The sequence below is a fragment of the Pongo abelii genome, chromosome 6 (genome assembly GCF_028885655.2).
Source record: "Pongo abelii isolate AG06213 chromosome 6, NHGRI_mPonAbe1-v2.0_pri, whole genome shotgun sequence".
Classification (NCBI taxonomy): domain Eukaryota; kingdom Metazoa; phylum Chordata; class Mammalia; order Primates; family Hominidae; genus Pongo; species Pongo abelii.
In genome coordinates, this window is record NC_071991.2 from 19,498,959 (window position 1) to 19,522,934 (window position 23,976).

Consider the following 23,976-nt stretch of genomic DNA (forward strand, 5'->3'; position numbering starts at 1 on the left):
CTTTGGTTCTTACTGTTTTGTAACTTTCTTTTTGCCAATTTATGCTCCATAAGCCTGGATGACATGTGTTTGTTTTATTGTTAAGGAGCAGGTATGCATACCTCCCTCGCCAGTCCTTCCTGATCACAGTCAGTGTTCGCTTCTCCCCCTCAACCTTCTCAAATGCTGTTTATCAAAATCTTAAAAAACACAACGGTTCCCAAATGGCACTTGGCCAATTTTGTATTGGATTTTATAACATTTATTTTTGTCGAAATGAGTTTCTGCATTTATTTTTGCAGAAATGAGTTTCTGTTTTCTTCTCTGAATTTTTTGTGAGGAAAAAAAGAAAGTAAGATGTTTTTCTTAGTGTTCTTATAATGTCCTAGAATGGTTTCATCTGTTAAGGATGATAAAGGATCTTAGGTGAGGGGGTGACTTTCTTTTTTTTTCTTTTTTGAGAGAGTCTCACTGTCACCCAGACTGGAGTGCAGTGGCACAATCTCAGCTCACTGCAACCCCTGCCTCCTGGGTTCAAGTGATTCTTCCACCCCAGCTTCTCGAGTAGCTGGGGTTACAGGCATGTGCCACCACGCCTGGCTAATTTTTGTATTTTTAGTAGAGATAGGGTCACACCATGTGGCTAGGCTGGTCGCGAACTCCTGAGCTCAAATGACCTGCTTGTCTAAGCCTCCCAAAGTGCTGGGATTACAGGAATGAGCCACCGTGCCTGGCCGAGGAGGTGACTTTCTAACCAGTGTCAGGTTGGGGATTTGTCCGCTTCCATGGGGGCCTGGGGGCCTGGTTTTACTTGGCTAATTTATAGACTCACTCACTTTAAGGTGAATTTGGGCTCTTGCACCCTGCCTCTTCTTCGGTTTCTCTCCATTTTCAAATCTCAACACCCTAATGCTCTTAGGCTGTCTCAGATGTGTTCCACCAGAGCCAGGCTTCCTGGAAGTCCCTCTTGAGAAGTCCTGCTCATCCAGTTCTCCCTGTGTTGACCCTTACCCTGCAGGAGACAGCTGCATCTGGAGGGATTTCTTTTTTCTCACTGGTACCATTGGGGGCCTCCTGTTTGTCTAGATCAACGGGCCATTCTCAGCTCACATTTTCTCTAATGCATTTGACTTTCCTGACCCTGGAGGTTGAGCAGCTTTTGAAGGATAGGGACTCTGTCCTTCTCACCCACAGAGGCTCCTTTAAATATTTATAAAATTGATGCACATATCCTTCTTCCAGAAACTCTGCCAAACACTTCACAGGATAATGCTTCGGAACTGGTGTCATAGGAGCATTATCCTGTAAAGTGCTGGACTCTGTTTCAACACCTGCAAATGATGCTCTTGGGCTCTCAGGTTTGAGAACTGCAGTTCCTCCTTGGAATCCCGTCTGTACCGCCTTGAGTATGGCTTCTCCAGCCCTTCTTCCTTCTACATTCTCTATCCAGCCCTGTACAAAATAAAATAGATTAGCTGGGCATGGTGGTGCATGCCTCTAGTTCCAGCTGCTCAGGAGGCTGAGGCAGGAGGATTGCTTGAGCCCGGGAGGTGGAGGCTGAAGTGAGCCATGATTGCTCACTAGCCCTTCTTCCTGCCTCCTAAATACATGTGTTCCACAAAGTGTGGTTCTAAGTCTTCTTCCCTGCATTTCCTGGAACTGTCACCCTCTCTCTCATAGGCCATCATCTCCCTTTTTTTTGAGACGGAGTCTTGCTCTGTTGCTGAGACTTGAGAGCAGTGGCACAATCTCGGCTCACTGCAACTTCCGCCCCACGAGGTTCATGCGATTCTCCTGCCTCAGCCCCGCTGAGAGGCTGGGATTACATGCGCCCGCCACCACACCTGGCTAGTTTTTGTATTTTTAATAGAGACGGGGTTTCTCCATGTTAGGACATCATCTCTTGTCACTCAGTGCCTGACACCTCTGCCCTGTTTTGTCACCTCCAGACCATTGTCGTGGTTCAGCTGCCTACCCCAGAATGTCCTCTGGCCCCCTCAACCTGTCCTCAGAGAAACTCATCAACTTGTTCTTCTCTTCTCTTCTTTTTCTCTTTTTAAATCAGTCTTATCTGGCCGAGTGCGGTGGCTCACACCTGTAATCCTAGCACTTTAAGAGGCTGAGGTAGGAGTTCGAGACCAGCAGGGCCAACATAGCAAAACTCTGTCTCCACTAAAAATACAAAAATGAGCCGGGCATGGTGGCAGGCGCCTGTAGTCCCAGCTACTTGGGAGGCTGAGGCAGGAGAACTGTTTGAACCCAGGAAGTGGAGGTTGCAGTGAGCTGAGGTCACGCCACTGTACTCCAGCCTGGGTGGCTGAGCGAGCTTCCATCTGAAAAGGAAAATAAAAGAAAAATAAAATAAATCAATGACATCTTCCCAGTTTCCTAGACTGAAACTTTGATGCTCATGATAACTGTCATCTAAGTAGATCCAATTTTTCACTTAGGTGTTTTTTGGTGTGGTATTTTAGAATAGTGAGAGCTCATGTCCAGATCTTCTGCATAACTTAAACAACTTTTTCCGTGAATGCTCCCAGCCAAAACAGTTTCTCTCTGTGTGACTCCTCACAACACTCTTCGTCCATGACCATTTTTTTTGGGCGGGTGGGGGCCATTAGCTTCATTTACCTTATAATATTGAATATTATAATTTATTTTTATTTTTATTTTTTTTTTTAGGCAGAGTTTCGCTCGTTTCCCAGGCTGGAGTGCAGTGGTGCGATCTCGCCTCACTGCAACCTCCGCCTACCAGGTTCAAGCGATTCTCCTGCCTCAGCCTCCCGAGTAGCTGGGATTACAGGCACCCTCCACCACGCCCAGCTATTAGTTTTTGTATTTGTTTTTTAGAAGAGACGGGGTTTCTCCATGTTGGCCAGGCTGGTCTCAAACTCCTGATCTCAGGTGATGCACCTGCCTTGGCCTCCCAAAGTGCGCCTTCCTATAATTTTTAAACATATCTCATCTTCTTAACTCGATTGTAAGCATCTTGAGTGAGCACTTGTGTCTGAATTGTCTTTGAGCACAGGCCAGAGCACAACTCAGTATCTTATAAAGTCCAGAATCACACTGCAGGGACTGGGAAGAGAAGCCTGCTCAGTGTCACTTGCTCTTAAACCCTGATCATTAGATGGTGGCATCTGCCTCAATGTTTCCATACACTGTTGTTTGGAACAGTGTATCCCTGTAACTTGTAAGAGTAAGAATGGTGTCTACTGCTATACAGTAGGCCCTAGACTTTATAAATGATTTTGGCGGCTGGATGCAGTGGCTCATGCCTGTAATCCCAGCACTTTGGGAGGCTGAGGTGGGTGGATCACCTGAGGCCAGGAGTTCGAGACCAGCCTGACCAACATGGCGAAACCTTATCTCTACTGAAAATACAAAATTAGCCGGCTGTGGTGACACATGCCTGTAGTACCAGCTACTCGGGAGGCTGAGGCAGGAGAATCACTTGAACCCAGGAGGTGGAGGTTGCAGTGAGCTGAGATCGCGCCACTGCATTCCAGCCTGGGCAACGAAAGAGAAACTCCGTCTCAAAACGTAAAAATAAATAAAAATGATATTGGCTAGTTAGAAAAACAAGCTGTTGTTCATAGGAAGTTACGTAATTGATCAACATTAATAATTATGATAAACCGATTATTATTAGATTTACCATTTATTGAATGCATATTGAGTGCTTTCTATATAGCTTTTCCTTTAGTCTTAGCAGCCATAAGGCTAGTACTAAATGATTAGGCATTATCCTTTTACTCCTTTAATACCTCCCAAAGCTCTTTAGATGTGAGAAGGCTGGTGGTAATGACCCACACTTTCTTTTGCCAACCTTGCCAGTCCCTACCCATATATCTTCCCTGAAGTCTCGCAACTTCTTAACAAATGAGGAACTCATTTGATACCCGGATGTGGTGAGTGATGTAGCCAGGAGCTGACATCCTGTTCCTGGGAAGAGCCACGACTAAGTCGCAGGTCACATGGCAGCTAAGAGGTAATAGTGCCTCCAGAACTCCTGGCATGGTGCCCAGCGCTCAGCATTCAGAATATTCTCCCTGAACTTACAGAGATTCCTGCAGTCACAAGCCAACCCTGGTCAGCAGGCGGGATTCCCCTGGTAGCATTCCATGACCTATGGCCTTTAGTGACATGTCCCTGAGTCCCCCAGCACCCATGCAGGACAGGTACCTGGAGTGCAAGTATCTAAGAATCCCCTCCCTGTTAGCCCCTCCTTTTCCTCCCTATACCTGGTGATTTTTGTGCACACAAAGTATCACTCTTTTTTTTTTTTTAAAGATGCCTTTATTTTTATTTATTCTTAAAGTTAGAGACTAGGTCTTTCTCTGTTGCCCAGGATGGAGTGCAGTAGTGTAACTATAGCTCACTGCAGCCTCCTGAGTTCAAGTGATTCTTCTGCTTCGGCCTCCCGAATAGCCAGAAGTACAGGTGCACAACACCGCACTCAGCCGAGTGTCAGTCTTTATGTCTATAGAGTTAGATTCAGTTGAGTTGTGTTTCAGCTCTCCCGTTAGCCCATATGTGACCTTGGAACAGGTTAGCCTCCCTAAGATTATGTCTTCATTTGCAAAATAGAATTAATCTAGTTAATTAATGAAATTAATCTAGCAACCTCCTAGGGTTTCTGCAAGGATTAAATTAGCTCATAGAAATGAAGCACTTTGCCACCTGCTTGTTGCAGAAGGGAGAGTATTCAATCCCTGATAGCATTAGTTCTGCCTCCAAGGTAGCATTTCTACTACTGAGCAAAGACTTATGTTGCATCCCAAGGCACGTACTGTAAGAAGGAGTCTGTGTGCAGATGGAAAAGCCCGTATAGAATTTAATAAACCGGACAGATCCATGGGGTGGCAGGAGAACAAGGACAAGGATTCTGGCCAAGTTTGGAGGAAGGGCCACTAAGAAAAGGAATCTTGAAGGACATCTGCCAGCTCATAGCAGCCGGGATATAAAAGCCAGGCCTGGTTCCCATCCCGCTGTACGGATTGCAAACTGTCAGAAGATAGCTGTCCTGGGTGAATGCATCAGAGATGTCTTCTGACTCTTAGACTGATGAGATTTTCTTTTCTGCCAGAATTACTAACACGCGATTTTTTTTGAGATCTTTGAACTCCCTGAAGATCTGTGGGCATTGCAGTGGGTTAGATGCAAATTTGAAATGACATGTTTATAGACCTTCTTGCGTTTTTGTCATTTGCAGAGGAGCTGAAGGTCCCCCTGGAGGAGTATGTCCACAAACGCTACCCCGGGCTGGTGAAGGTGGTGAGAAATCAGAAGAGGGAAGGCCTGATCCGCGCTCGCATTGAAGGCTGGAAGGTGGCTACTGGGCAGGTCACTGGCTTCTTTGATGCCCACGTGGAATTCACAGCTGGCTGGTAGGTCATGAGCTGAAACTCAGGGGTGCTCAAGACCTGCATTGTGGTTGAGAGGGGCCGGCATCTGGGAGGTGGGACATTTCACCTGTTACCTGTAGGGGCACTGGGAGAACAGAGAAAGACTCGTTGAAGAAGAAAGTGAGACCATTGTCTGGGATAAAACTGGGGAGCAGGGAGAAATTTGTCTGCCATCTGTTCAGTTCACCATCATTGGCATCATCGTCATCATCATCATCATCAAAATCCCCAGTGAAAATGGTGTATCAGGCTGGGCATGGTGGCTCGCGCCTGTAATCCCTACACTTTAGGAGCCCAAGGTGGGTGGATCAGTTGAGGTCAGGAGTTTGAGACCAGCCTGGGCAACATGGTGAGACCCTGTCTCTACTAAAAATGCAAAAATTAACCGGGCATGGTGGAGCACGCCTGTAGTCCCGGCTACTTGGGAGGTTGAGGCAGGAGAATCACTTGAACTTGAGATGCCGAGGTTGCAGTGAGCCTAGATCGTGCCACTGCACTCCAGCCTGGGTGACAGAGAGAGACTCCATCTCAAAAAACAAAAAGAAAGAAAGAAAAAAGAAAATGGTGTATCAATTAGACAAAACTCAACAGAATCCTTGCAAATGGGACAAGACAGTCATAATTTTCTTGTTCTCTTTTCCTTCTTTGCTGCTCTCTTTGCAGGGAAGGATGGTTGACTGTCATTGTGAGAAAACAGATATAGTTATAATTCTAACTACTCAGGTAAAGAGCCCCAGAATGTATGGGATTATCTTTCACATCATTGGAAGGAAGGTGAAATGCATTTTCTGCAGATAGGCCCTGATATTTTTCCAGGTGAAAAGAACAGAGTGTGAGAAATTGGTTGAGTGTATGGGGAGTAGAAGATTTTGGATGTACAAAGAGTGAGGCCACAAAAATGCCAAAATCATGTTAAAATTGGAATAGGACTTTCCAGTTTTAAAGCGTGGTCAGATAATTGTTGCTAAGTAACCAATGATCCATCAAGTTAGAGGTTAAATAACCTGTACTCTGGGTTGCTTAATTAGTAAGAAGCAGAGTCTTGTATTTCACAAATATGTTTATTTGCACTCATTGAGGCCGTCTTGAGTAAGTGTTGTTCACTGTACTAGATTTGAAGAACCAATATCCCATCACTAATTAACATTAAAATGTCTGTTCTTCTTCATTTGCAACAACCTCTAGAATCCTTTTAATGGCGGGATAAAAAGACAATGTTTATGCACGTGACCACGTGAGAAACCCGGGGCCACTGATAACCCTGACCCCTTCAAGTGCACGCTGGGGTCTGTTGCCATCTCAGACACCAATTTTCCCTCCCAGTTTTTTGCTGTCATCAAACCCTGGTGACACCCAGCTGCATGTCTTCAGCCCCCATCTCTCTCCTGAGCTCCAGAGCTGTTTATCTCTAGTAATAATCATTCCCAGAGTGTGGTGCCCAGACCCACAGCATCCGCAGAATCTGAGAACTTGTCAGAAATGCAAATTCCTGGGCTCCACCCAGTCCCCTGAAATCAGACGCCGCGCAGGTGCGATCCAGCGATCTGTTGTAACCAGCCCTCCAGAGGACTCTGATGCGTGCTCCAGTTTGAGAAGCCCTGAGCCATAATGGAAGCCTTCTGAAAAAGATGCATGCGAATGTTCGGTCACAGCCTCAGGCCTGGCATACCTTGTCTTTTCCTTGGCATCATTGCTTCCTTATTTCTTTCCTTTCAAAACTGAAAGGACATGGCCCCCACACATGTCCCTTTCCCTTGATTTTCCCCTTGCCATCATGTTACTCATCCTGTCAACCTCCACCTCCAGCCGGTTTTGTCTGCCATTTCTCTTGTCTCCCTCTTCCTATCTTGACCACCAATGTCCCAGCTTGGTTCTTCCTTGACATTCACCTAAACCCATGCGGTCACTGCTGGAACTCATTCTTTTGACAGATACTTGCTAGATGTCTACCATATCCCTGGTGCTGTTCTAGGTCTGGAGTTTGTCTGGCACTGAGTGATTTCTCAGGACTTTCAGTGGTAAGGCTGGAAGACTCCTGCACAAACTGGGACAGTTGGACACTAAGCTGGGCTTCAAAATCCGGCAGGTTTGGTATCTGCCCTCAAGTCTACAGTCTAATTCTAGTCTACCTAATCAAATCCACCTATCATCTAACTCTCACTGATGTCTGTGACTTTAGTCTTTGCCATTCAGACTCATTTTCCAAACTTCTACCTGGGTGGCATAGAACCCTCTCTGAATTAAAACGCCTTGGCAGTTCTTCATTACAAGGTAGACAGCGTGTCTCAACTTTTACCAGGTTCTACTGCGATAAAAGTCTCCAGTCACAGTGACTTACAGCAATACATGTTTCTCTCTTGTCTGCATGAAACATCAGCAGCGGTTGTCTGGCTGTGGCTGTGCTTGATTTCTCCTCTGTGTTCTGAGAGTCAAGGAGTCCTCCTGTCTAGGACATCCCATCTTTGTGGCTCAGGGAAAAGAACAGTGGCTAAACTTCAAAATGGCTGTTTCTGCTCTGATGTGACACCGTCACTTTTGCTCACATCCCATTGGCATACCAATTCACATGTCCAAGTTAAATGGGAATTGGAGGCTGGGGGAAGGAGTGTGCTTCTCTAAGGGAGCATTGCAGGCCATCTGGTAATAGGCAGGACATCCCCAGGGAGGACAGAGCAAATTATTGGGAATCGTCATACATTGTCTAGTAGACAGTAAGATCAAACTTCTCAGCCGCAGAAATATCAATGGGGCCCGGCATGGTGGCTCACACCTCTCAGCACTTTGGGAGGCTGAAGTGGGTGGATCACCTGAGGTCAGGCGTTGGAGACCAGCCTGGCCAACATAGCGAAACCCTGTCTCTACTAAAAATACAAATACAGGTGCCTGTAATCCCAGCTACTCAGGAGGCTGAGGCAGGAGAATCGCTTGAACCTGGGAGGCGGAAGTTGCAGTGAGCTGAGATCACGCCATTGCACTGTAGCCTGGGAGACGAGAGTGAAACTCCGTCTCAAAAAAAAAAAAAAAGAAATATCATTGAAACCAAGGTCTTCTGCCTCCATACTCAGTGACTCTTTTGCTGCTGATAGATGGGCTGAACTGAATGCTTCTAATGCATGATCTGGACTTGCATGGGGTTCATCATGGTTCATCAGAGAGGTAGTGGAGCTTCAGAATTAAGACATGAACCAGGCCAGCTAGGTTAGAAACCTGATTCTACCACCAGTTGGCTGTGTAGCCTGGGGCAAGCTACTTAACCTCCCTGGTCCTGAGTATCCTCATTTATATAATGCTGATCATTGTATCTACCTCATAGGATTATCTTGGGGGTTGCATTAGTCAGCACATGTGAAATATTTCGCATGGTACCTAGCACTAGTAAGTGCTCAATAAAGATCAGCTATCATTAGCTCATAAGGAAAAATAGCATGTGTTCAGAGCTGATTAGCAAAGGCAGCTGCGCAGTCATTGTGACTTGAATAAGGTGGGGAAAATGATCTAAGAGTTGAGAGGAAGAACTCCCACGGGAGAGGTGGTACTTGGTCTTGGGACCAGGTGGTGAGAGAGGTGGGAGAGATGGTACTTGGTCTAAGCCTCCTTAGATGGCTGGGCTCTCTGCCAATAGCAAAGGGCATTCCCAGGGGAGAATTTCATGAGTGGAGACTTGGCCGGGGCCATGCTCCTAAGCCTGCCTGGAAGCCTTGGAAAATTAGTGCCATTTGGCTTCAGCTTATATGGTGTGTGCAGAAGTATTGGAAGCAGGTAATGGCCCAGGGTATATTTTATTGCTCATTTTAAATAGAAAGATGAGATGAGCCAACAGGTAATTCAATAGCTGCAAATGAAAAGAGATGGGTTGTCGACTGTGTGTTCTCATTATTCTTCCCGATAATGCAGAGGAATGGGATTTTCGCTTGACTCTGTTCCAAAGCCTGCATTCTGTTCTAAGCTGGGAGATTAATGCCCTGGCTTAGGAGAGCCATCTTCTCCTTCTCGAATATGGGAAATGATCCCTTCCCGCTCCTGCCTCGGAGACACACGATGGTGGAGGTGTCTGACCATCTGCTGTCTCCTAAGCCAGTCGGGCTACACCTTGAACCTGGAGCCAGATCCCTGACGAATTGCCCGCTGCAGCCTCGAGCTGGGGAAGTGAGCAGGAAGCCAGGATTCTGCCTGCCTTTGCATTTAATTAGTTTCCAGTCTTCTATTGCTAACCAATTCAATTAGATCCCTTTTAAGAAATCAATTAAATCATCAATTAAAACAACTGTAATAATCACACACATAGAGAGAGAGAGAGAGAGAGAAGCTAGTGAAATGTGTATTAAAACCAGGCCATCCAGGCAGAAGTGACCTATTTTGGGAAGGGGAATTCAGTGCCAGCAGAAGAAACAAGCCGTGGCAGTCAGTGCCCTGGGGGGAAACTGATGACACTATATAAAACTGTCGTGCAATGTAAATCATGGAGTCCACCGTCAATATGAGAAGTGAGACTTGGCGCTTTCTTGGGAAGGAGACCCCATGTTCTGAACTCTTTTTGCTCCAGGTTTTTCAGGCCAGAGCAGGCATCACTCTAGTGATTCCAACAAGGGTAAAAGGGTGCGTTGATTTCACACACTTCACAGCCCAGGAGTGAAGCTGCAGGATCCAGCATGGGCAGGTCCCTGGGAGCCTCAGTTTGCACCTGAGTTCCAGCCTTCCCAAAGCCCAGCCTTAAGTAGCTAAATGCTGTTCATACCCTGTGGTCTTGGGAGGTGTGCCTCATGGGAGAGAAGAGAGGTTTCATGTCTGTTTCTCTATGTTTCAGGGCTGAGCCGGTTCTATCCCGCATCCAGGAAAACCGGAAGCGTGTGATCCTCCCCTCCATTGACAACATCAAACAGGACAACTTTGAGGTGCAGCGGTACGAGAACTCGGCCCACGGGTACAGCTGGGAGCTGTGGTGCATGTACATCAGCCCCCCAAAAGACTGGTGGGACGCCGGAGACCCTTCTCTCCCCATCAGGTCTGTGGCTGGTGAGCCCTGGCGGCCAACGAGCCCCCATATTCAAGGGTAAAAAGGAGCCACTGAGAGAGGCCAGGAAAGCCTGCCTTGGGCTCCAGCAGCTGTGTGCACACAGCTCTCCAAGAGCCGCGGTTGTCTCAGGATCACAGCTTTCCTGCAGAGGGAGGATGTTGCATTTTGCACCTTTATGTAAAGTTTTCAAGTGCAGCTTTCCAACGGCGATACCGAGAAGTTTCAAATTGATAGTAGTGTTCACACTTCTTTATTCTTCCTCATATAGGAGGAACTGCGTTCAGGAGCTTTTAAGGGTGAAGTTTGAAAGTTATTTTTTCTGGGGCTATTTTATACTTGAAGCCTTGTACTGTTGTGTTTGCACTGTTTTTCATTATACAAGATCATACAGAAAAGGACAAGGGGGTGTGGCATTCTGAGGAACTGGAGGGATGTTGGGGAGCTCTTTATGGCTCTTGCCCCGGGTCCCACCCAGCTGCCTCTCAGGATATGGAGATCAATATCTTGAGGCATACCAGTTGCAGAACTCAAATAGAAAGGAGGTTGAGGCCGGGCCTGGTAGCTCATCCCTGTAATCCCAGCATTGTGGGAGGCCAAAGTGGGTGGATCACTTGAAGTCAGGAGTTCGAGATCAGCCTGGCCAACATGGCGAAACCCCTTCTCTACTAAAATTAAAAAAATTAGATGGGCATGGTGGCAGGTGCCTGTAATCCCAGCTACTTGGGAGGCTGAGACAGGAGAATCACTTGAACCTGGGAGGTAGAGGTTGCAGTGAGCTGAGATCATGCCATTGCACTCCAGCCTGGGCAACAAGAGCAAAACTCTGTCTCGGAAAAAAAAAGCAAGAAGGTAGAATGAAATAGGTTGATTTCAATGCTGTATTAGTTTTCTCTTGCTGCTATAACAAATTACTATGAAAATAATGACTTGAAACAGCACAGATTGATGCTGCTACAGTTCTTGAGGTCGGAAGTTTGCAATGAGCCGGTGGAACTAAAATAAAGGAGGGGTTGGGTCAGGAGGGCTGGGTCAGGAGGTCTGGGTCCTTCTGGGGGCTCTTGGGGAGATCCATCTCCTTGCCTTTTCCAGCTTCCAGAAGCTGCCTCCTCCTTCGGCTCATGGCTATGTCACATCTTCCTTTCTCTCTGGCATCCTTCATCACGTGACCTTTTCCTCCTTTGCTTCCTTCCCTCCCACTTATAAAGGCTCTTATGATTACATTCTGGGACCATACAAGAATCCAGGATTATCTCCCATCTTGAGATCCTTAACTTAATGACATCTGCAAAGTTCTTTTCCTAAATAAGGGACCATTCACAAGTTCCTAATCTCTGGAACCTGTGAATGGTCCTTTATTTGGGAAAAAGTGAAATGGGAGTGTTCCCTTATCCCCTCTGCGGGGCATATGACAGGGGTGTGGCTTGCTTCTTCAGTGCCCCACTGCTCAAACCCCTAGGGGGATCATGCAGATGGGTGGGTTGCAGGGAGCATTTTGGGGCTTCGACCCCATGGCGGTCTCCAGGGTTGAGTGTTTACAGGTCCCGAAGCCCCATTGGGCGTGTGTTACAGTATGCTGTTTCAGCTTTGCCATCTGCAGGGAGCTTGTGTTAATCAGCTTACTTAGACGCTCTGCCTTATCACAAGGACAGAGGGCTTTCTGTATCCTGGGTTCTTGCCCTAGTGTGTCAGAAAAACCAGATCACATGTGGGCTTAGAGAATGAGTGCAAGGTGTTCCTGAGTGGTGGAGGTAGCTCTCAATGAGATGGATGGGGAGCGGGAAGGGGGATGGAGTGGGAAGGTGGTCTTCCCCTGGAGTCGGGTTGCACAGCAGCCGGACTCTCCTCCAACTACCCCTGGTCGAACTCCCCTCAGCATCCACGTCATTCTGTTGTTGCTAGCCTGCCGGTGTCTGCTGGTGTCTGTCCATGTGTTCTTCTGCTCCTCTCAACATCCAGCCGCTTGTGTCTGTGCCCACTACGGTCCCGGGTTTTTATGGGCACAGGATGGGGGACAGAGTATGGTGGGCCAAAGGGCAACTTTTTGAGTGCGAAAACAGAAATACCTGTCCTCATTTAGGTCCGTGGGCACAAGCCCGAGGGTGGAGCCCTTGCCAGGGACCCTGCCCTTCTCTACCCAGCACTCCCCTGCCCCTGTTCCATATCAAAAGGACTTTGCAGATGTGATGTGGAAATCGTAATCTCTGGAACCTGTGAATGGTTCCTTATTTGGGGAAAAGGGCTTGGTTGAAAACCCTCTGATCCCCGAGTTATAGTTCAGTACTTTATGTGAGTTCTACTTGAGGACCAAACTGACTCTAAAATCATGGTTCTGTCTTAAGTAGGGAGAGGCAGGAGAGGCCTGCGTACCTGGGCTCGGTTTTAGGGGTGTGCTTGTTGGTGTTAAGTAAGATAGCAAGATGGAATAATGCAGTAGGGATGAAGACTTTTTACAGGTAATCATGAAGTTCTTTCTCAGTTTAAACATTTGTGATTAATAACAGTAAGAGTTTAGCCAGGCCCAGTGGCCCTCACCTGTAATCTCAGCACTTTGGGAGGCCAAGGCAGGAGGATCGCCTGAGTTCAGGAGTTTAAGACCAGCCTGGGCAACATAGCCAGACTGTGTCTCCACTGAAATAAAATTAAAAAAAAAATTAGCCAGGGTGGTGGTGTGCTCTTGTAATCCCAGCCACTCAGGAAGCTGAGGAAGGAGAGTTGCTGGAGCCCAGGAGGTCGAGGCTATAGTGGGCTGTGATCGCTCCACTGCACTCCAGCCTGGGCATAGAAGGAGACCCTGTCACAAATAATAATAAAAAAAGAGTAAGCTTTTGAAAAGCTCTGTTATTTTCCTGCTGACACCAAAAGCTGAAAAATTGCATTTGAGTAGAGCATTGGCAAATTTGTACAGCAGAGAAGGTAATCTTTTGGGTCTACAACTTCCTCAAGCTGTCTTGTGGCTCAGCTCCCACCCCAACTGTTCATCATGCAGTGTTTCAGGACCATATTCTTGGCTATCTGCAAATAATATTAATAGTGTAAGGTTAACTAAAGCAAAGCCTTCAGGGATATTTGAGCTTTAATGGCGAGTGCTTGAAGACATGTTGACCTTCAGATCTCAAAGGGATGAAACTCAAATGATGGACTGACAGTGAGTTTCACATGTTGGCTAAAAGATACTTTCTCCCAAGTCTCCACACTGATACACAGGAGACTGGCCTCCAGCCAGGACAGATAACTGTATGAGGGTGTGACCGTAAGTGCTAGCAACAGAGAAAAAGAAGTGCTTGCAGTGGAGTGCCTTCGGATGCCCAGGAAACATCTGTAATGATTGTCTCTGAGTGTGTAAGGTTCTAAGCAAAAGGTTAGCTTGTATTTCATAAGTTACGGTAACATTAACAGATGATTAATATGCACTTTAAAAAGACTCAAGAAAATAGAGTCATGATCATGAGTCATTAATATTACATGCATCTCTGTTGTACAAAATAGAATCAAATGCCAATGATGTCTTTTTAATGTGTCTTAACTTACGGAACGCTTAATTTGTTAATAGTTGATGGGGATATTTAATTGCAGAGATGAATTTTCATGGTCCTCCTGAAATTATTAAGCGGATACAATATGCTTTCTTAAACATGAGGATATGGCGGTTTCTCTTTCTTGCTGTGATGCCAACATTTTAATAGTTACGATTTTGCTCCAGTAAAAGATGGGCCAAGGAGAACATTTCATCATCCAAATGGTGTTAGATTAGATGAGTCTTTAGATACTGAGACTTCCCAGTAAGCAACATAGTACAGGAGATTTGCATTAAGGGAATTGATAATTCCTTCTGTTTCAGTTCCTTTCCTGTTTCTTTCTATATATTAATATGTTTTTTGTCCTGCCTGCTAAATAGCTATTTTCTCAGGTTTTCTCTTTGTCCTCCACTCTTATTTTTCTACACCAGAATTTCCAGTATAGCAAGTGGGCGAGTGCCATTAAAGAGGGCAAAGGCCGATTGTAAGGGTAAGAGATTGTAAGGGTAAGAGATTGTAAGGGAACTGAAGAACACAGGTCCTGCCCAAGGAGGCAGCTGTTCCCAGCTCTGCTTGATGGTGCCAGTGTGGTCAGTTCTTCAGAATTTTTTTTTTTTTTTTTTGAGACAAAGTCTAGCTCTGTCGCCCAGGCTGAGTGCAGGGGAGCGATCTCGGCTCACTACAACCTCTGCCTCCCGGGTTCGAGCAATTCTTCTGCCTCAGCCTCCTGAGTAGCTGCGACTACAGGTGCGTACCACCACGCCCAGCTAATTTTTTTTGTATTTTTAGTAGAGACAGGGTTTCACCATGTTGACCAGGCTGGTCTTGAACTCCTGACTTCATGATCCGCCCATCTCGGCCTCCCAAAGTGCTGGGATTACAGGCGTGAGTCACTGCGCCTGGCCCAGAATTTTAAGAGAAGCCATAAATCTAGAGCCTTTGTGAAATCTCCTGCCTTCTAAATGTTGACAATAAACCTCTCTTCTTCAAAACTTCAAGGCCCCAACCACATGTGTCTAGACTGCATTTGACCACCCGGCCCCCAGAACTTGATCTTGCCTTTACACTCAACTCCTTGGAGACCTGTGTTGTTCCCAGGGTAGCTTTCATTTATGCATCTTGCACTGGCATTGGGCACCTGTGGTATGTATTGTGGGTGCCATGGAGGGTGTATTAGTTCTTGCCCTGCTGTAAAGAAATAGCTGAGACTGGGTAATTTATAAAGAAAGGAGGTTTAATTGGCTCAGGATTCAGCAGGCTGTACTGGAAGCATGCAGGCTTCTGCTTCTGGGGAGGCCTCAGGAATCTTACAGTCATGGCAGAAGGGGAAGCAGGCACGTCTTCCATGGCTGGAGTAGGAGGAAGAAGAGAGAAGGAGAAGGTGCCACACACTTGTAAACAACCAGATCTCATGAGAACTCTATCATGAGAACAGCACCAAAGGGATGGTACTAACACATTCATGAAGGATCCACCCTCATGATCCAATCACCTCCTACCAGGCCCCACCTCCAACACTGGGGATTACAATTCAACATGAGATTTGGGCAGGGGCACAGAGCCAAACCGTGTCAGTGGGGCTGGGGGATTTGGGGAAGGTGTCACTGAAAGCCATAAGAACAACATGGCCAGACTTCCTGGAACTCGAGTTCAGCCTGTAGAGATTCCCCTCATGTTGTATTATTGTGTGTCCACAGCCCTCTCTGCTGAGGTTTGTCTGTGTAAGACTTTGTGCAGCACTGACCCAGCTCTTGCCTCTGTGTAGAGAAGCTTCCTAAATCTGCTATCCTAAGCTCTGATTGTTCTCCAAGAGCAACTTCCTTTCTGTTAGGCGGTTCTTGCATTGCTACAAAGAAATGCCTGAGGCTGAGTAATTTATAAAGGAAAGAGGTTTCATTGGCTCATAGTTCTGCAGGCTGTACAAACATGGCACTGGCATCTTGGCTTTTGAGGAGGCCTCATAGAGCTTTTACTCATGGCAGAAGGTGAAGTGGGAGCTGACACATCTCACAGCAAAAGCAGGAAGAAGAGGCGGTGGCTCACACCTTTAATCCCAGCACTTTGGGAGGCCGAGGTGGGCCAATCAACTTGAGGTCAGGAGTTCAAGACCAGCCTAGCCAACATGGATAAATCCTGTCTCTACTAAAAATACAGAAATTAGCTGGGCTTGGTGATGCACACCTGTAATCCCAGCTACTCAGGAGGTTGAGGCAGGAGAATCACTTGAACTTGGGAGGCGGAGGTTGCAGTAAGCCAAGATCACGCCACCTGCACTCCAGCCTGGGTGACAGAGCAAGACTCCAGACTCCGTCTCAAAAAAAAAGATATTGGGTAGTTAGAAAGACAAGCTTGTTCTTCATAGGAAGTTATACCATCGATCCATATTAATAATGATAATATACCAGTTATTATTAGATTTACCATTTATTGAATGCATATTGAGGAATTTATATATAGCTTTTCACTTACTCTTTTTTTTTGAGATGGAGTCTTGCTCTGTCGCCCAGGCTGGAGTGCAGTGGCGTGATCTTGGCTCACTGCAACCTCCGCCTCCCAGGTTGAAGCGATTCTCTTGCCTCAGCCTCCCGAGTAGCTGGGACTACAGGTGCGTGCCACCACACCCGGCTTTTATTTTTATTTTTATTTTTTTGTATTTTTAGTAGAGACGAGGTTTTACCGTGTTAACCAGGATGGTCTCAATCTCCTGACCTCGTGATCTGCCTGCCTCGGCCCCCAAAAGTGCTGGGATTACAGGTGTGAGGCACCACCACGCCCAGCCTCATTTACTCTTCATAATCATAAGCCTAGTACCAAATGATTAGGCAATATCCTTTTTTTGTTTTCAATGTCCACACCACATTGGGGTGTAGGCAATCTGAACCTCCAGGTTGCTTTTTTGACCCCATGCAGGCAGTGACTCCCTTCAGCTGGCCTCTCCTAGGGCACCCTCGACTTCTGCCTTCTTGTTTGCCCCGTGTCCTCTTATTGCTGGAGTCTCCATTCTCTGGTAAGCCACTGTCCAGTGCAGGGGTCCTCAACCCCTGAGCAGCGGACCAGGGCTGGTCCTGGTCCATGGCCTTTTAGGAACTGAGCCTCACAGCAGGAGGTGAGTGGCAGGCAAGCGAGCAAGCGAAGCTTCTTCTGTATTTACAGTCTCTCTCCATCTCCCACATTCCCTCCTGAGCTTGGCTTCTCATCAGATCAGCGGTGGCATTTGATTCTCATAGGAGCACAAATCCTATTGTGAACTGTGTGTGTGAAGGATGTAGGTTACGTGTTCCTTATGAGATAATCTAATGCCTGATCATCTGAGGTGGAACAGTTTCATCCTGAAACCATCCCCACCCACCACCCCTGTCTATGGAAAAATTGTCTTCCATGAAACCAGTCCCTGGTGCCAAAAAGGTTGGGGACTGCTGGTCTAGAGCATCCCTTTTGGTTTTGTTTATGATGTTGTTTTTAATCATGGCAATATATATGTAACATAAATTTCACCATTTTTGGTAAAATTACATTTACATTGTAAAGTGTGAAGTTCAGTGGCAATAAGAACATTCCCAGTGTTGTGCAAGTATCTCCATGATCTGCTTCCAGTTTTCTTATTTCCCCAAATAGCGACCCAATGCCCATTAAGCAGTCACTTCCTATTCCTCCATCCCACCAAACTGTGACAGCTGCCAATCTACTTTCTGTCTCTATGGATTTGCCTGTTGTGAGCATTTCATATAAGTGGAGTCCTACAGAATATGGCTTTTTGTTTCTGGCTTCTTATTAGCATACAGTTTATGAGGTTCATTCATGGATCAGAAATCCATTGCTTTTCTTGGTTGACATCCCTTTTTTTATTATTATTTTTTTAAGACAGAGTCTCTCCCTGTCGCCCAGGCTGGAGTGCAGTGGTGTGATCTTGGCTCACTGCAACCTCCATCTTCTGAGTTCAAGCAATTCTTCTGCCTCAGCCTCCCAAGTAGCTGGGATTACAGGTGTGCGACACCGCATCCAGCTAATTTTCGTATTTTTAGTGGAGACGGGGTTTCACCATGTTGGCCAGATGGTCTCAATCTCTTGACCTCGTGATCTGCCCACCTCGGCCTCCCAAAGTGCTGGGATTACAGGCATGAGCCACCGCGCCCAGCTGACATCATTTTTAAAGTGGTTCCAAGTCCACATTCCTTCTGCAGATTCCATATCTGGTTTCTGGTATTTGCACACCTTTGTCCCTCTTGGGTGGCAAGATGGCTTCCCTTACCAGGGCTCCCCTGTGCTCCAGAGGGCATGTTCCCTTTCCTAAGTGTGAGTCACACACCAGTGAGCATGTGTCTCCACTTCCAGGGACACCGGCCACTAGGCTTGGGGTTAGATGGTAGGACTCTCGTCCCTCCCTTGGGGTACAGTTTGCTTCTGGGATACCCTCCTGACACCTTCCTTTCCCAGACTCCACTTACTTATCGTAAGTACTCAGCTAATCTGTTTGTCTATCTATTGAAATTTTTGCAAGATCTCTTTTAATACAGCATCTATTGTCAGAATGTCTTCAGCCCCAGTGTGGACACGAAGAGCTCTGTTTTAACACAGTACATACATCTGAAGGCATGGAACAGAGAAAAGGGGAAAGTCTGAAGGCAGAAAGGAAGGGGTGGGGACTGATTGGGAAAGAAAGACCCTGAAGAAGGAGGCGTGGGTGGGCTAAGGACATGAACAGTGGTTTGGTCTTGAACGGTAGGAAGGGCAAAGTCATGCTGTCTGACACACGTTTTCCTTGTGAATGAGGGGAGAAAATCATTTGTTAAGAGTGAGAGCTGGGCCTTGGATAGGAGGCTACCCAAAAGGGATAAAGGTCTGGAATCGTTGCTGAAAGTTCACCATGAACAGAAAAAATAATGGCTATTTCAAGGTGCAAAGAATATAAATTCAACAAAATTTCCACCAGGATTTCTTTTTCTTAGTTACTTATATTTTTAGAGATAAGATCTCACTCTGTTGCCCAGGCTAGAGTGCATAGTTCATCACGGCCTCCAACTCCTGGGCTCAAGCAATACTGCTGCCTCAGCCTCCAGAGGAGCTGGGACCACAGGCATGTGCCACCATGCACAGCTAACTTTTTAAATTTTTTCTTGAGACAGAGTCTCACTCTGTCTCCCAGGCTGGAGTGCAATGGCACCATATCAGCTCATTGCAACCTCCACCTCCTGGGTTCAAGCGATTCTCCTACTGCAGCCTCCCATGTAGCCGGGATTACCAGTGCCCACCACCACACCCAGCTAATTGTTGTACTTTTAGTAGAGTTGGGGTTTTACCCTGTTGGCAAGACTGGTCTCAAACTCCTGACCTCAAGTGATCTGCCCGCCTTGGCCTTCCAAAGTGCTGGGATTACATACGTGAGCCACTGTGCCTGGCTGTAATTTTTTTAAAATGTTTGTAAAGTCAGGGGTCTTGCTATGTTGCCCAGGCTGGTCTTGATCTCCTGGCCTCAAGCAATCCTCTTCCCTTATTCTCCCAAAGCACTGGGATTATGAGCAAGAGCCACTGCACCTGACCCCACCAGGATTTCTTGACAAAAAAAAAACTACCATACATTCAGCTGTGTTTTGTTACGAACTCAGATTTTGTTATTCATGACATTATGTATATATGGGGAAAAGAGTGAGGTGTAAGATAAGAATGAAGGATACCATTTATTTAGCCTGAATGCACCTAGGTTAGGTGCACCATAAGTTCATGAAAACCTGGCTTAGTTCTGCTGCCTTCAGAGAACTTTTGCTCGTAGCTTGAGAACTGCTGATCTGTACAGTTCTCTCCAGCTGCAAAAGCCTGGGACTTTCACCATGAGAGGGAAGTTTCCAAAATGCCACAGATGGGACATTGTACAGCATGTTGCTTTCAGGGCACCGGCTGAAAGCTGAGTCAGGCATCTTCTGTGAGGTGACAGTGGTTCCTCCCTGCTATATGTTAGGTGGTCCTATAATTAGTGACATTGCTCATGAATAACTAATTAAAGGCAATGATTAACAATTTAGCAATCCTTAATCCAACATATAATTTGATAATAAATTATAAGGTATGGGTGCTGTTAGAGCCTGTTAGACTCCTTTAGTTGAAAGGGATGCCTTGGATATATAGTTGCTGGGATCTCAAATTCTGTGCACAGATATGTACAAAGGGAGAATGTTATTTTTTCCTCCCTAGAGGAGTATGACTGGCTTACAGAGGAGGAAAGCTTTAAGAGAAGAAATCAGACTTTAAAATAGAGGTATCTTTCCTATGCATCAGCAAATATATTTTAGAGGCCAATTGTGTGCTCAGCTTTGGGGTAAGCATTTCCAGTAGGGATAGTATTGGTAAATGAAATGATTATCCCGTCTTAAAGGAGTTCATGGGTGGTGACACAGGCTTTCAAATGCGTGTGATAGCACTTCAGGGCAAGGAAATGTGGAATCATGGGAGGGAGGGAATTTTTGCAGTTGGAGTGGATGGAAAAGCTCATAGCCATAACTAACACCACAATGTTCTACGTGCCAGGTACGGTTCTTATGTTTAGCACAATACAAATCTATTCACTCTTCATTCTCACCCTATGAATATTTTTTTTCTTTTTTTTTTTTTTGAGACAGAGTCTTGCCCTGTCACCCAGGCTGGAGTGCAGTGATGCGATCTCAGCTCACTGCAACCTCTGCCTCCCGGGTTCAAGTGATTCTCCCACCTCAGCCTCACAAGTAGCTGGGACTACAGGCATGCACCACCATACTTGGTTAATTTTTGTACATTTAGTAGAGATGGGGTTTTGCCGTGTTGGTCGGGCTAGTCTCGAACTCCTAACCTCAAGCGATACGCCCACCTCAGCCTCCCAAAGTGCTGGGATTACAGGTGGGAGCCACTGTGCCCAGCCAAGATGAATATTATTATATCCTTTTTACAGGCAGAGCTGCTGAAGCGTGAGTTAAGCACCTTATCCAAGGTCACACACCTGGTAAGAGGTGAAGCTGGGATTTGGATGTAGTCAGGCCCAGTCTGTTCTTACCTGCTGTTTTCTCTTTCCTGGAAAAGATTTGACCAGCTGGACCTTGCCAGCTGGAGGAGATTTTCATCGGCTGAGTATATGCAAGATAACCCAATGCAGGGTATAGTTCTGCAAATGAGTGTGTTTGAGGTCTTAAAGCCCACTCTCATGTTTCATGATTCACCAGGAGAACTCTCGAAACTCAGAAAAGCTATACAATCATGGTTATTATTTGTTAATGATGAAAAGATACAGATTAAAATCAGCAGGCTGGGCGCGGTGGCTCACACCTATAATCCCAGCACTTTGAGAGGCCAAGGCAGGTGGATCACCTGAGGTTAGGAATTCAAGACCAGCCTGCCCAACATGGTGAAATTGTGTCTCTACTAAAAATACAAAAAGTAGCTGGGTGTGATGGTGCACACCTGTAATTCCAGCTACTCGGGAAGCTGAGGCAGGATAATCACTTGAACATGGGAGGTGGAGGTTGCAGTGAGCCGAGATCACGCCATTGCACTCCAGCCTGGGCAACAGAGCAAGACTCCGTCTCAAAAAAAAAAAAAAAAAAAAATTCTGCAAAGATGCATGGAAGAGTCCAGCAGAAGCCAGTTGCAAGCTTCCAGTTGTCCTCTCCCAAATGGAGTTGTATGGGTAGGGCTGATTTGCTCCGCAGTGGCACATAGCAACTCATTTCAAGTCCTGCCAATCAGGAAGCTCACCTGAGCCTTGGCATCCTGGGTTTTTACTGTGGGTCAGTCACATAGGCATGGAGAGCCTTGCATGACTCTCCTTAGCTACTCAACCTCCAGCCCTTGCCCACCAGAAGTTAAACTGCTGTAGCATGGTCCAGGGCCTTGGCATGCAAAGACACTCTTATCAGATAGGATATTCCAAGGAGTTAGAGGTTGTCTCCCAGAAGCTGATCCAGGGCCAGTTGTTTCTCTGGATTGTGCAGGGTTTAGGCAACCCAAGCCCACTGACTTAACCCTTTACTACATAATGAAGATGTGTTGTTCAGTGTCTTATGAAGATACTGAAGGTGGGAAATATGCATTAAAAAACAGAAGAAGGAGGTTGAGTGCGATGGCTCTGGTCTGTAATCTTAGCACTTTGGGAGGCCAAGGCAGGAAGATCACTTGAAGTCAGGAGTTCAAGGCCAGCTTGGACAACACAGTGAGATCCCATCTGTATTTCTTTTTGTTGTTGTTGTTGTCGAGACAGAGTCTCACTCCATCACCCAGGCGGGAGTGCAGTGGCATGATCTCGACTCACTGCAACCTCCACCTCCCGGGTTCAAGTGATTATCTTACCTCAGCTTCCTGAGTAGCTGGAATAACAGGCATGCACCACCACACCTGGCTAATTTTTTGTATTTTTAGTAGAGACAGGGTTTCACCATGTTGGCCAGGCTGGTCTCCACACCTCAAGTGATCTGCCCACCTTGACCTCCCAAAGTGCTGGGATTACAGGAGTCAGCCACCGTGCCTGGCCCCATCTCTATTCTTTAAAAATATAAAGTAAAAATAGAGGAAAGATGGAAGACTATCCAGTGTTCATCTGGAAGTCATTATCTTCCAGATAAAAACAGGAGGTATGCTGTATAGAGGGCTCTAAAAGCCAAACAGGGAGCCCAGACTCACCCCTCTAGTATGGTGAGTCAAACTAAAGATGAATAAAAAACCAACTGGGAGAGACAGAAAGTAGAATAGTGCTTACCCACTACTAGGGGTCACCCCCATCTGTGGAGGAGGGATGCATAGAGGAGTGACTGATAATGTGGATTGGGCTTTGGGGTAGAAGTGATGAAAATGTTCTAAAATGGATTTTTGTGACATTGCATAACTCTATGACTGTCACTAAAAACCATTGGCTTGTACACAGCAAGCCGGTGAATTATGTGGTCCATGAATTCTTTCTCAGAAGCTGATGGCTATCGGATGACCAGTCCTTCAACAAGATGAAGACAGATTGGGTATCAATTATTGGTTCACAATGGCCTGGAACGTTTCTCTCTGGTTAACCCTGAGATTTTGCCTGTCCCTTCTTTTGTCAGAGCAGCACAGAGTGCACCAGGTGATCCAATCAGGGTCGAATTTTAAACCAGCAGAATTGGTCATGGTGGAGTCTTGAGTGGGAATTTAGAAACCAAGTCTGATGGTTAATACTGGGTGTCAACTTGATTGGATTGAAGGATGCAAAGTATTGTTTCTGCATGTATTTGTGAGGGTTTTGTCAAAGGAGATTAACATTTGAGTCACTGGACTGGGAGAGGCAGACCCACCCTCAATCTGTTTGGGTACCATCTAATCAGCTGCCAGCGTGGCTAGGATAAAAGCAGGCAGAGGAACGTGGAAGGACTAGATTGGCTGAGTCTTCCGGCCTCCATCTTTTTCCTGTGCTGAATGCTTCCTGCCCTTGAACATCAGACTCCAAGTTCTTCAGCTTTTGGACTCTTGGGCTTACACCAGTGAGTTGCCAGGGGCTCTTGGACCTTCCGCCACAGACTGAAGGCTGCACTGTCAACTTCCCTACTTTAGAGGTTTTGGGACTCAGACAGGTTTCTTTACTCCTTAGCTTGCAGACGGCTTATTGCGGGACTTCACCTTGTGATCATGTGAGTCAATTCTCCTTAATAAACTCCCCTTTATATATACATCTATCTTATGAGTCCTGTCCCTCTAGAGAACCCTCACTAATACACCAAGGAACATCCTTGGCGAAGGTTTAGCATCGCACAAGACCAGACCAGCTGAGGCTGCTGACCTCCCTGGGCCTGGTGTAGAATCCTGGTCAATTGCAGCATATTGTGGGTAAGGTCAGGTCGAAGACTGGTACTTTTCCTTGGTCTAGCAAAGGAGAGTTTCTAAAGCAATCCAGCCAGGGGCCAAGTGAATGCTGGCACATTTCAGGAAGAGAAAAATCACAGTGAAGAAGATAGACATTCTCCACCTTTCTTTTTTTCCCTGTCCTGCTAGTCTTCCAATAACAGAGAAATGGCCTGTTCACTTTTGCCACCCGTGGGGTCTGTGTCCTTAGGCAGGTCACTCAGTTGTGTAAATGAGC

At 46.4% G+C, this 23,976-nt stretch overlaps 1 protein-coding gene across 1 annotated transcript in view; it reads left to right on the forward strand.

Moving 5' to 3' along the window:
- GALNT17 (polypeptide N-acetylgalactosaminyltransferase 17) overlaps positions 1–23,976 on the forward strand; it is a 591,258-nt gene that overhangs the window by 286,955 nt on the left and 280,327 nt on the right. Inside the window, exons 4-5 of the mRNA XM_054559161.2 lie at positions 5,195–5,369; positions 10,192–10,389. Of these exons, the coding sequence (XP_054415136.1) occupies positions 5,195–5,369; positions 10,192–10,389 (373 nt within the window). The remainder of the gene's footprint in view (positions 1–5,194; positions 5,370–10,191; positions 10,390–23,976) is intronic.